This window comes from Terrapene carolina, unplaced genomic scaffold (assembly GCF_002925995.2).
Source record: "Terrapene carolina triunguis isolate 2854851 unplaced genomic scaffold, T_m_triunguis-2.0 Scaffold210, whole genome shotgun sequence".
NCBI classification, from domain to species: Eukaryota; Metazoa; Chordata; order Testudines; family Emydidae; genus Terrapene; species Terrapene triunguis.
Genome location: NW_020664561.1, coordinates 15,847,422 through 15,861,038, shown reverse-complemented (window position 1 = coordinate 15,861,038; position 13,617 = coordinate 15,847,422). Strand labels below are relative to the sequence as shown.

The 13,617-nt window shown below is 41.5% G+C and overlaps 1 protein-coding gene across 1 annotated transcript in view; it reads left to right on the top strand.

Moving 5' to 3' along the window:
• The window catches only part of LOC113407261 (protein Niban-like), a 113,490-nt gene that overhangs the window by 56,519 nt on the left and 43,354 nt on the right, over window positions 1–13,617 (top strand). Inside the window, exons 3-5 of the mRNA XM_026655567.1 lie at window positions 1,471–1,602; window positions 2,485–2,599; window positions 4,146–4,313. Coding sequence (XP_026511352.1) covers window positions 1,471–1,602; window positions 2,485–2,599; window positions 4,146–4,313 — 415 coding nt within the window. The remainder of the gene's footprint in view (window positions 1–1,470; window positions 1,603–2,484; window positions 2,600–4,145; window positions 4,314–13,617) is intronic.

Here is a 13,617-nt window from a genome sequence, read left to right as displayed (position 1 = left end):
AAGTTTTGTAGGTATCTCAGGATAAAGTCGATACGCAATGGTTAAGGCTGCGAGTCTGTCACGGAAGTCATGGATTCCATGTCTTTCTGTGATCTCCATGACTTCTGCCGCTGGCAGGTGTGACTGACCCCAAGGCCAGCCGCACTCCTCCCCACCCCCGATAACAATGGCGCTCCCAGGCTGCCCCCCGCCAGCAGCGTCGGTGGCAGTCCTGGGTCGGTGGGGCCGTCCCCTGCTAGCAGTGGAGGTCCCATGCTGCCTCCCCCCACCCAGCACCAGCGGGTACCCCGGAGTCTCTCCCCCCAGCACCATCAGGTGCCCTGGGACCCCTCCCCCCAGCACCAGCGGGCGCTCTGGAGGCCCCCCCCCAGCACCAACAGGCATCCTGGAGACCACCCCCCCAGCACCAGCAGGTGCCCCAGAGTCTCTCCCCCCAGCACCAGCGGGTGCCCCGGAGGTCCCCGCCCAGCACCAGCGGGTGCCCCAGAGCCCCCCCTCCAGAGCCGCAGCTGTGCCCCTGGAGTTCCACAGAACACCAAAAATTTAGTCAGGGGTATAGTACAAGTCATGGCCAGGTCACGGGGCTGTGAATTTTTGTTTATTGCCTGTGACCTGCTCATGACTAAATCTGAGCTTAATTATGGTGGACGTTTCTGTGGGAGAGTTAGCCAAATCTGTAAACCATGCCTGCAGGATTCCATAGAAAAGGCCAACACTTGTCAAACTAATTCATGGAATAATCTAAAGAAGCATGTACATACGGTTTTGATAAGGGAAGGAAATTCAGAGAAGTTGACCATAATTGAGAGATAGGTGCTAACTTAAGCATTTCACTAGGATTGGCCTGAAATCACAAGTCCTCGCCTTGAGAGGTGTGAAACCTCATAGTTTATACTGTTTATGTGGGCTGGCTAGGCAAAGAACCAGCACTCAAACACAAGCATTGCCCTTCGAAAAGATATATATGTAATAGGGACAGCAAAGCCAAAAAAGTATAAATGAAAGAAACGTGAAAAATTTTATGCCCATAGAATTGATTCTTTCAATCATAAAGTTAGTCTCCAAAATAAAATGGTCTTTTAACATGTAATGGAGAAGCACCTGGGAACAATGGGCCAGCTCTGCTGCAGAACTGACATCTAAAACAAAAGATTATTAATGAACTTGCTAATATTACCACCATGAAAACTGAAAGGTTAATAAGAACTCCTCTGCCACAGAAATCTAGAAATAAGTTTGGAGAGAATTAGGCCCACTAGCGCCCAACCCTCTGAAGCCATATGAATTCAATCACCTGGGTTGCATCTACTTGATTCAAACAGAAGATCCTTACTCTGAATTTCAAGAGAAGGCCCAAAGAGCTCCCAAATGGTCCTTGCTAATATGCCCTCTGGAAAATGTAGAAGGAAAACCTTCAGAATAGCCAGTATTTGTGCAAAATGCTTTCAAATCTGATCACTTTCTTTTTAGCCCCCTGTGGAATCTGGGATGATCTTGTATGAAGCAGAGTTGTTGCATTTTGCTGAAGATCTGAAGAAATGGAAGGAGAGATATATTGTGATCAGAAACGACTATGCAGTGCAGAGCTTTGAGAGCAAAGAGGTAAAGCTGCTCTAGGGTGACCAGATGTCCCAATTTTATAGGGACTGTTCCGATATTCGGGCTTTGTCTTATATAGTGTTACCCCCCCATCCTCTGTCCCAATTTTTCACACTTGCTATCTGGTCACTCTAAGCTTCACTCTCGCATGTTACTGCTTCCGTGTGGAGTTGGTAACATATGACTGGGTCTGTTGCACCTCATTCTTTCTATTAGATTAAAAAAAATTACTGAACTCAATATTCCCAAACTTGTCGATAATCTGAATAGGAGTGGATTCTAGGCTAATGCAGATGCTGTTTTATTATGAATGGATCAAATTCTGAGCTCAGATAAGCAGGTGCAACATCCATTAAGCACTTTTCATCTATCAAACGTTTTGCAAATATTTACAATTAATCTTCACAACACTTCTGTCTTCCCCATATATATCCATCTATCAACATTTCTAAGGGGTCTGTCACTGTAGTACCTAACCAGTGTTTCTGGAACTGGAATTTAACTAGCAATTTATCTGTTGATTCCCATATACCACCATGCAGCTTTCTGTTTAGCCGGAATGTTGGCCCTGCAATAGTGCCAATGTCCAAACTAGTTTTAGCCATCAAACTAAGTAGATATAGCTTGAAAGTTGCACAATACCAGATAAGCAGTACCAGAGGGCCATTTTTGTACACATTTTGCTGACCTTTTTACACTTAAACATTATTCAGATTTGATGCTTTCAGGAAATAGATCTGAATTTAGCCCACCAAAACTGCTGTCTTTAGGGAGGATCTATGTACTAGTTCCATGTAAATGAATTGGGGATATGTTATAGGCTGAGACTACCATTTTTAAAATCTTTATTTTGATTCTCTCTCTCTCATGTCCCTCCTCCCCCAGGCTTACCAGAAGGGAGTCAGCCCTAAATATCGTATTCTTCCTGCAGGAGGCAAAGTACTGACCTCAGAAGAAGATTACAATTTGCTGTCTGATAAGCATTTTCCAGACCCAGTTGGTAAGCACTGTCAAAAACTGAAATGCCCAATCTCAACCACTTTTTCCACCGTCTTTTTTTAGATCTCGAGGCTATGTGTTAAGCAGTGTAACAGAAGATGAATGCTCCATGTTTGCCATTATCGAAACATAATTCCAGAAGACCACATACTACATGCTATTAATTAATTAATGAATAAGTACTGGATACTTGTTGTCATGCTGTCACTACAAAATAGTTTTGTGAACTGCACAAAGCAAAACCACAAGCAGACTAGAAAACACCACTTCCATATTTTACTTATCCCATCATTGGACGTCAATTGTCTCCCTTTAAAGGCACTTGATTGGGTGTCCCACACACAAATAGAAGGGAAGTTGTTAATTGTAGATAATAGCTCCACATTACTTTGTATTGCTTATACACCACAATGATTTTTCCTCCCATGAAGAGGAAGAAAGCTCTAAATCTAAGGGGCCAGATGTGGATTTGGAACAGCTAAGGAGGGGGATAAGGGACACAGGTGTCTTTCCATTGCCTTTCTGACCTCTAAGTCTTTTCAGTGCTGCTCTAACTTGTGGTTGTTGGCCCAGGATTGCCAGGGGCAGCATGCTTCAGTCATGCCCTGTCATGGTCCTTGAACACCTGCTAATACAAATAAATAATAATAATAATCATACACCAGCTTTAGGCCATCTGGGGACTCTCCTATACAACGACTTCCTAGCTGCCTTTTTCTGGCAGCTCTGTCCCCTTTGTGCCAGCCAAAGATCTGGCTTTGTGAGTTTAACATCTTTACTCCAAGCAAAGTCTCTAAAGAGACCGTAAATGGAATTGCCCGTTGCACACTGCAAAGCATAGATACAATGACTTTTATTCTACTTAACTATAAATGGAGTTCTACAATATCTGTGTGTGGTCCAGATAGAAACATAAACTGATGCTTTAAGGGACTTTGGACCTTCTTTGATCTGTCCAAGAGCACAGAATTGCACAGAGCTTTCCGAAGACAGTGCATCTGGGCTTAAATGGAAGGAAAACTGGGGGTGAGGAAATGCACACTCTTTCTTTTTGCTTAAATATAATTTGCTCAATACATCATACAGAGGAGACAGTAGGGAAAGAAATGAAAATTCCCCATGCTTAATTTTTTTTTACCATGAAAGCCCTGCTGCCTAGCCTTTATAATCCATCAAAAATTATGATTCTCCAAGGTGCCTAAACTTTGCCCATCTGAGGGCTGTATCTAACTTGAATACAAACATGTGCCCCTGTAACATGGAAGTGCCATCTGCAGAGATTGCAGGTCCCAAGCATGCAATGCTGCAACGTGATCTGAATGACCATTTGCTTGGATCAAGATGGACCATTTCATCTGAGACCTGTACTTTTCCTAGGCCAGACCTCCATGATAAAGAAGAAATGTTGTTTGAGAACCTTAATGGATTTATTTCTCCTATAGTTTTAATCACAAGGTAAAAATGTTTGTTAAACTGGCCAGAAAAGCCCAGAAACTTGTTTTAAACCAGATATTTCTACTTATGTATGTATGTATTTATTTATTTAGCTTCTAATGAGAAGGAAAATGCCCAGGCATTTGTTCTCCTGCCAAAAGAGTTTCCAGTTTACCTGTGGCAGCCCTACCTCAGACACAGTTACTACTGTTTCGAGGATCCAGAAGCTCAGCAACAATTTAGTGCAGTGCTGAATGACTGTGTCAGACACTTAAACCAAGGTAAGTACAACAGTGGCTTCCTCTTGTGCACCCATTACCTGTGGTTAAGCCTGATTAGCCTGCTGTAAGATCCATCTTGTGGAAAAATAAAATATTATGGGAGTCCCATTCTGTCTCAGAGGTGCTTCCCTGTAAGTGCCTTGAATAAAATCTGTATTAATATAGTTAATTTTCTTTCAGTGCTACAGCTAAATCTGGTTAAAGTTAAGCTATATTTTAGCAAGTGTGAGCACGTTACATTTTAGTAGGATTCAAGCAGTTATTCAACAGGGCTTTTAAAAGTTGTAGTGTGCTTGGATGCAAAACATGTTAGCCTCTTTGAAATGGTGTTCCAGTCCCTCATGGGAATTTACCATAAAGTAAAATCATCCAAAGAGTTTATTGGACTCCTGCTATATTATGTATACATGGTCTACCGGACCATCTATGATGTATCCTGGCTGCAAGATGAGAATCTGATGCATGCTATTTAACACTATCAAATTTTTGGTCAAATGTTATAGAAATCATATGTTAGAGATCACATTGAGATCATGATGGTGCATCAATGGTGATGTTAGAATTTATGTTTTCTTTGGGGGATGTTCACCCCTCTACTGATGGCAGCGCAAGGGCTATGCACCAAGTAAGGCCTCCTGGTAGAACCTGAGTGGTGCATTCACTCTGTGATTTTTCTCAATATTTGGGACTAAAAGGCTCTTTTAAAACTATGAGTTCACTATGAGTATAATTGGTGGGAGTATTTTTTTACATTGACTTCAGTGGGAGCAGAATCAGTACCTGCATAAAAAGAAATCATTTAAAATCTTCGAGACAGCTGGGCTGAGGTGGGTATCCAAAGGGAGTGAGTGCCACAGCCAAAGGATTACTATATCAAATGCTTGTTTACTTGTTGTTCTAGCTTGTGAAGATAAAACCCCTGGAAGATGGTTGGGGCCAAATCACACATAATTGTCAGAGCAAGACTTAATGAATAATGATCAAATATAGCCAGATCCCTCACTGTCCAAAAACTAAACTGGATTACCTTAAAACATAGTAACTTCTCTCTTAAAATAAAGCGACCTCTCTATAGGCAGACACTGAAGAGAATATAGGGTCCACAGATGTCTATAGTGCCTTTATTGCATCATGCCTGAAAGTTCTCTCTTGAAAGTTGTGCTTGCTTTGCAATTTCAACAAAAGTAAAATGTTGGGCTGGTTTACAGTGAGGTGTCAGTTGAGGATACTTCTTAAAGGCTTGCCAAAAAGATGAAGAAGTCCTGACCTCACCAGTTTCATAAGGAGTTCTTAGAGCCGCTAATGGTTTTCATCGGGCAGTATTAAGAGGTTACAATATAGTCACTACTGAAAAATTTCAGCATTTAACAGCTTCCACATAGTGCTATTGAAGACCTCAGTATTTCTATATATGTAAGATTAGAAATAGCTGCAGTATATCAGCTACCATTGTTTGGTAATGGTAAATGTCTGAATTCTAGTGGTGAATGTATGTGAAGTTTCCACTGCGTAAACGTTGGCTGAAGATACAATATTATTGATTTATTTTTTCTCCAGAAACCTTTCTGAAAATACTAGGGTATTGCATGTTAATGATCCAAAACACTGCAGCTTACAGGAACAATTACGCACTGGGTTTTTTGGGGGGCCATTAGTGCACAATACTGCAGATATTTTCTCATAAGAAACACTTCCAACCTCCAGAGTAGAGGCTGTCTTTCCCTCTCCGAATGAGTTTTGACCGTTAGTATCTAAAGAAATGACCAAGGGACAAAAGTGTTCATTTAACAGCAAAAGACAGCTTCATTCCTGTCTTCATTCAGGGCTCAGTCCCACTTCTCACTTACTGAGATGCGTATTGCAATATGTGTCTAACTGATTTTTTAAGATATGCAACTGTTTGCACCCATGAACTCAATGGTGGTCATAGGCAGTCACATAATCCAATGAACACCTGGGGGCTCTATGCCTCACCAGTAAACAGATGTCATGGACTGTCTCAAGGTACTGCAGCCTTCCTCTAGGGACCAGGCATGGGTGGTCAGACCTAATGGTCAGAGTCAGGAGCATGGAACCGGAGCTGAGGTCAGACCCAGGTGCCAATCCAAGGGTCAGAGATGGAGACAGAGTCAGGTACCAAGCCAGGGGTCAGAGCTGAAGTCAGCATCCAGTGTAGGTTATAGGATCAGGGACCTGGAGCAAGGCAGGAAAGCAGGAACCAGGAACAGACCAGGTCTGGGATTAGGAGGGCAGGAATGGACAGGAACAGGCTGGGAGTCAGGCAAGTAAGCAGGGTCCATAGCACCAGCTAGTCAGGGATTCACCTAGTTGCTCAGACAACTTCCTGTGCCTCTTTCAGGTTTTAAGTAGTGCATCTCAGCCAATCAATGGGGCTGGGTTTCTCCCCCAATCAGGAGCTTTGTGGGTAGGGCCTTTTGTGAGCTAGAGCTTTGGTAGCCCCCTTTTTCCACTGGCTCAGGTGAGCTGCTGGGTGGCAGCCCCAGTCTGACCATTGTCTGGGGATCTGGGGGTCAAGGCTTGTGATCCCTCATACCTCCTTTCTGTTCCTTCCTTGCTCGTTTGCAAGCTAGTACCAAATTTAGTAAGACACCAGCAGGGAGATTTTTCTCTGTTCTCTGCTTACCTTGTACAAATCTGGGTAAGCTGCACTTTTCTACACAGGTATAGCTATATTAGTGGCTAAAAGCCTAATGTAGACACGACCTCAGTCACAAGAAGCATAAAGATTTACCAAATTAGGGCTGGATTTATATTTGAAAGGCCTCTATTTAGGAGGAACACATATGCACTTAGCACTTTCAAGTATCTTGAAACTATAAAACTTCAACAAATATTCCATATATAGCTGTCATCTGAAGCCAATTTCCCACAGCATTCTTACAGGGAAAGTTTCCCCTTGTGGTTTATAATTCTGATTTGTCTGCTCTTTTAGCTGTGATCATACAGTACAAAAGTGCTCCAAACTAAAAAGCAATACTTTGGTTCTACAGCAAGTTACAGAATTCACAATAGGGATAGAATCATGTTTTCCTGGCACTGTGTAAATCTTCTGTGACTTGGATCGTTTGTAAGTTTTTGGATTTTGTTTTCCTTCTTATTGGACAAGTATTAACAGACTTGACAGGGCTTTTGGCAGCCTCCATTCTTAACTGAAGTTCACCATGTGCTCTAGGGGACAATCCTGCACTGGCAGATGATGGGAGTAGGTGACCTAATAGGTCTTTTCCATCTTAATGTGTGTGATTCAGTGTTTTACGATATTTCACACATTTCAGCTGTTGCTGATATATGTGCCTGTTCCAAGATTTCTTGCTCGCCTCTTTCCTGAAGTCAGGCTTTTATCTGATACAAGATTTTTAATGAACACTAAGGTTTTTATACCAAGGCACATTACATCTGGTATATTCCCACTCAAGAAACTTATTTGCTAAAAGGAAATCAGAATAAAACATATCATTATTCCAGTAGAAGAGCCCGCACATTAAAAGCTAAGGAAATTGTAAGCTAATGTTACATAATTCTTATAATCTTACATGCAGTTGCTTGTGAACACATCATTAACAGAAAATGTCGCACTGACCAGCACCCAAAGAACTGTAACTCTTCCCTTGGAGAAAACATTCCTAACAGTTATTTGAGGGAGTTAATATTGGTTTATATGCTTTCTCTCATAACTGTGTGAAATGCATTCATTTTATTCATGTCAAAGTTTTATAAAGTCTATGCTTTTGCTCAATCATATGCAATCATACACAACCAGACATTTTAACAATTCATGACTGCACAAATGGCCTATAAATAATGTTGTCCACTGATTAAAATAAATCCATATACCCATAACTAGACAAACACAATGAGACACAAAGCAACTGTATGAACATATCCCAATTCTAATCACCATGCAAGGCATAAAAGTGCTCTTCAGATGAAAACTGCAACTGTCAGTGTTGTAACATACTATCACACTTAGTATACAGAACAAATACATGCACAATACCAGTTATACACGCAATAGTTTGTAATTCACATTTTCAATTCAATCAATCACTTCTGATTAATAGAAGTTATATTTCTTAATATTGTGTGTGCCTTTTAAATATTGCACAGAGAAGTACAGGGATTTGGTGCTGGTCAGGGAAGAGATTTTTTGTTTGTTTGATGTATATGAGAACTGAGTGTTAAAGTTGGTGTCAGGATTGCATATGTAACCTTTACCTTGTGAGTTCCTTTGGTTTTAAATGTTTAGACTATTAGGGCTTGTCTACACTTAATACACTGCAGCAGAGCAACTGCTCTGCAACAGTTGTGCTGCTGTAGCGCATCAGTGAAGATGCTACCAACACTGATTGGAGAGGTTATCCTGGCGGCATAAGTACTCCACCTCCCTGAGAGGTGGTAAACTAGGTCAATGGGAGAATTCTCCCATCAACCTTGTGCTGTCTACACAGAGGTTAGGTCTGTTTAACTGCATCGCTCAGGGATGTGCATTTTTCATACTCCTGAGCGATGTAGTTATACTGACCGAATTTCCTAGCATAGACCATGCCTTAGTGATGTGTGTAATAGTATGTCTTGTTGTTGAATTGCCTGTAACAACCTTAACGATACTGAACAAAGCTTTTGTATGTCAATTTCCTAGATTGAAATAGAAAAGAAACACAAGGAGTCATGAAAGTTATATATGCAATCAACAATGATTAAGGCTAAGATTTTATCACGGACATTTTTAGTAAAAGTCGCGGACAGGTCATGGGCAATAATGAAAAATTCACGGAGAAACCTGGGCAGCTGTGAGTGGACTGGGAGCTCCAGGGTCCTCCCTGCTGGTGGCTCCGAACTCCGGGGGTTCCCCCTGCTGCCACGGAGGCCAGGAGCTCTGGGGGTCCCTCCTGCCACCTGGGGAGGTGGAGAGCTGCGGGGATTCTCCCCTGCCTCCCACGGTGGCGGGGAGCGTTGGGGTCCCCCCTGAGCTGCGGGGGTCCCCCCTGCCGCCCACAGTGGCCAGGAGATGCGGGAGGTCCATCTGCCACCAGCAGCAGGTGACCCTACAGCTCCCAGCCGGGGCTGGCTGAAGTCATTGAGGTCTTTGGAAGTCACGGAATCCGTGACTTCCGTGACCTTCGTGACTAAATCGCAGCATTAACAATGACTCACTCAAAGTACTGGACATTAGAATGTCTTTTACTAAGATAAGGACCATTATTCAAGGCACCATTCTCCCCAAATCTTCTCAAAAAGTGCTAGGTAGCTTTAACTTTTGCCAGGAGAGTTGCTAGAAAACGGCACCAGGTATCTAGATGCAATGTGTTATCTGAAATTGCCATGCTATTTTCCGGGAAAATGCCACTGGAAGTTCTAAGCTGAGTTTATAATGCTGTTTTATAGCTGAAAATTCTGTAGTTTGTTTTCTGAAATATTTGTTTTCTTCCAAGAGACAAAGTTAATTCCTTCATGCACGCAGATTGTTTCTTGTAGAGTGTGGAGCTGCAGTGAGTCAGCATGTCATCTTGACAAGGGAGTGCTGCTGGATTTTCCTTTTTCTAAACTGTTTTAACTGTTTCAGCTTTGTTTCATTTTTTTGGTCAGAACTCATAGAGTCCAAGGAATAATTACAGTGGGATTTACTGATCACTGTTTCTAGATATGAATCAACTCTCTTCCAGAAATCAATTCCTATTGGTGCTGGTGTGTTTGCCCTTCATTCATGCTGATCAATGAGGCTTTCGGGTTATAAGGATCAAGCCTGCTGTACACTAGGAAATTAGGTCGGTATAACTACGTTGCTCAGGGGTGTGGAAAATCCACACCCGTGAGCAACACAGTTAAACTGACCTAACCCCTGATGTAGACAGCACTAGGCTGGCTGGAGAATTCTCCCATCAACCTAGCTACAGCCCCTCAAGGACTTGGAGTACCTATACCCATGGGAGAACTTCTCCCATCGGCATAGGTAGCATCTTCACTGAAGTGCTACAGCAGCACAGCTGCAGCGGTGCAGCATTTTAAGTGTAGACAAGCCCTCAGATTTGAAGTAATCTGATTTTCTTCATTATCAGTGGTTTGGTTACAAATTTTGTACCTTTTCCGAGTCCAATTCAGCTGCAGTTAAAGAATATTTAAAAATTTTGGGTGTGACTGAGCCAGTCAGAACCAGCCATAGTACCAAAAAAAACCCCACTTGCAGAACTTGCTGTATGCTTTGATTTTTTGAAGCAGTCTCCTTTGGCAAATTCACTGTTTGATGAATATAAGTGTAGTAATCAGCTGTAGGGATCCAAATGGGAGTTGCCCAACTAGATCTTTATAATACAGTTCTACTTTGTCAGCTTTCTGGATACATCAGGTTTTATTGTGAGAGCAAATCAAATGCAACTTGATTTTAAGCTATACTTGCATTCACTTCTCTTTTTTTTTTTTGGTTGGTTTTTGGAGCCAATATATTTCAAAGCCAGTATCATACTTTTTCTAGTTCCTTTTCACCACTGCTAATTGAAGTCTCTGGCAAAAGTGACAAATGTCTGATTGGCTTCATCGATGCAGAATAAATCTCTATAGCACCAATTGGTGTGGGAGAGTAGTCAAGGTAAATATACATGGCTAGTATAAATTTGCCACTGTTGATCACTCACCAATGCCTCACCAGTAGTTTGAAAGAGGTGGTAGGCTGACTTTAAATTATATTGGTACAGTGCCACAAACATCCAAAAAACTCCCTCTACTACCATATTTTCCTTGTTCCACCAACAGTTTAATAACTAAGGAATGCAGTGGCTTCTTGGGTAAGGTTGCCACCTTTCTAATGGCTGGTAACTGGACCCTTGATGTCGTGCCCCATGCTTCACCTTTTCCCCCAAGGCCACACCCCTGCTCTGCTTCTTCCCCCGGGCCCTGCCTCCTTCTCTACCTCTTCTCCCCAGGCCCCGCCATGCTCCACCTCTTCCTCCTCCCCCAGATAAAAAAAACAGACATCAGGGCTTGTCAAATGGCACCCGGACACACAAGCTGAAACCTGGACTATCTGGGTGAAAACTGGATGGGTGGCAACCTTGTACTCAGCATTGCAACACTTAACTGATTTAGGGGCTTAAATCTCATTTTCAAAAGGGATTTAGGCACTTAGGAGCCAAAATCCCATTGGCAGTTGACATTTCACAAACGAAACCTGGGCTTTAAATCAGTTAGGTGTTGCAGTGATGAATGCAGCTTTAAAATACTTTTAAAAATCTGGGCCTAAGGGCTTAATTGAAGCCCACTGAAATTAATGGGAGTCTTTGGGCACTGTTCAGGTGCTAAATGAATAATGTATCTGGATTAATTTCACCTTCAAAATATTCTCAAGTGAAACAAATGGCTTTGTGTATTATGAAAGAGGATTTCTAAAGGACTTAACTAAACATGACACACAGGTCAACCACAAAACATACTTTGCAAAGGAGGCTTTTTCAAAGCCAGCAAATTTATCAGAGTAATATTAGTGGGACAGAGTAAAATGGCATAATGATGAGTCTTGAGAAATTAAGACAGTAATTCTTGGCCTCCTCCCTTTTCTGAGATTTGGTGAATCAGATCAAATTTAACCTTAGAAGCTTTGTTCCTCAGTAATGAGGCATAAACGTCAGTCAGTTGTTTCAGGGAAGGTATAGTCAAAATGCACTGGAGAAGATACGTTATTTTCTGATTGCAGTATTACTCAATTATGTCTACTTCATTATTTTCATTCCTTATTTTATATGGCACTCAGAATATTTTCCCAGGGTCACTACATTTATTTTTTCTTTAAGCAACATTGAAATGAAACACAATTTTTTTTTCTAGATTGACATTCATATAGAGTTTTTGTTTTTGTTACAAAAATACAAATGAGCTGGGCAAAAGATAGTAGTCGTGAGAGATTTGGATCAGGAGTGACCTGGGGACTCTCACTCCTTGACCTAGTTGAGGTTGGAGAATGTTAAGAATGCAGGCCTCTAACAGTTCTAATTTTTAGTGAATGTATAGGTTCACTCAAGACTTGCAAAATCACCCACTTGAGAATTTGAGATTAATAACTGATTCATAAATAAAATTATAGTATTGGTTAGTAAACTTGTGTCCTAATATGCAGTGGTGGTGTAGCCAGGTTAGTCCCAGGCATTAAAAAGACAAAATAGGTGAGGCAATATATTTTATTGGACCAACTTCTGTTGGTGAGAAAGACACGCTTTCAAGCTCACAGAGCTCTTACTTTTGAGCTTACACAGAGCTCTTCTTCAGCCTGAAGAAGAGCTCTGTGTAAGCTCAAACACTTGTCTCTCACCAACAGAAGTTAGTCGATTAAAAAAATACTGTTTCACCCAGTTTGTCTCCCTGTATCCTAATACTCATTTTTCATTGATTGGCCTGATACAACTGACAGCAGAAAGGAGAACTATTTGACTACTAATATTATGTTATGTGGTTTTAACTTTCCCGGTGTACATTTTGGATTGTAGATGGAGGAAGACGTTGATAACCACCATTTACTAATTAAAAGCAAAATCCTTCCAAGGCTACATGGAACTTAGATCAGTAAATGGTTTTATATCACAGCTGCACCTTTTGCTTGCATTTTTGAAAGAGGCTGCTCTTCCGTTAAAACCACCATTTTACTAGCCCATTGCTGGACCTTCTCCTGTTCTTTGTAAAATCAGAATGGAATCAAAATGGAAAAAAATCTGTACACTCAGTGCTGGTATCTAAAGAAGTCTGACTGAGGGGCGGGGGGGGGGAAGCTGTTAGTGAAATTCTGAGAGACTCAAAGTTAGGGCAGACCCTTCAAGATTTAATATCCCCTTAGCAGACATGATACATCTCATCTTGATAACCATCATCATGATACAGGAAACCCAATGACTTTCAAAAACACATACCACTGTCTAGCATTTGACCTTACTTGACAAGATATAAATAAATATGATTGATAAGATTAAAGTGCAGTGGAGCTGAATGTACTCTGAATGCTGTGTAGGGAATGTTCGTGTACTGGCCAAAATTTGGGAGCAGGGGGAGGGGAGATAAGATGATCTCAGATTTTTTCCATTAAAAATGTCTACAGTTCCCATATATTCGATCTATTTTTCCTCTGAGTAATTACTCAGGCTGGCAGGTGTTTTTCCTCATTTATTTCTGCTTGTCTTAAGTTACATGTTTTTAATTCCTGTAATATGTCTCAGCATCTCCTGGGACATAATACAAGATAATGATTTAAACTGTCACTTCAGTCAGAGTTGTAAACAGGAGATATTTAATGCTTGAGTTATGTGAT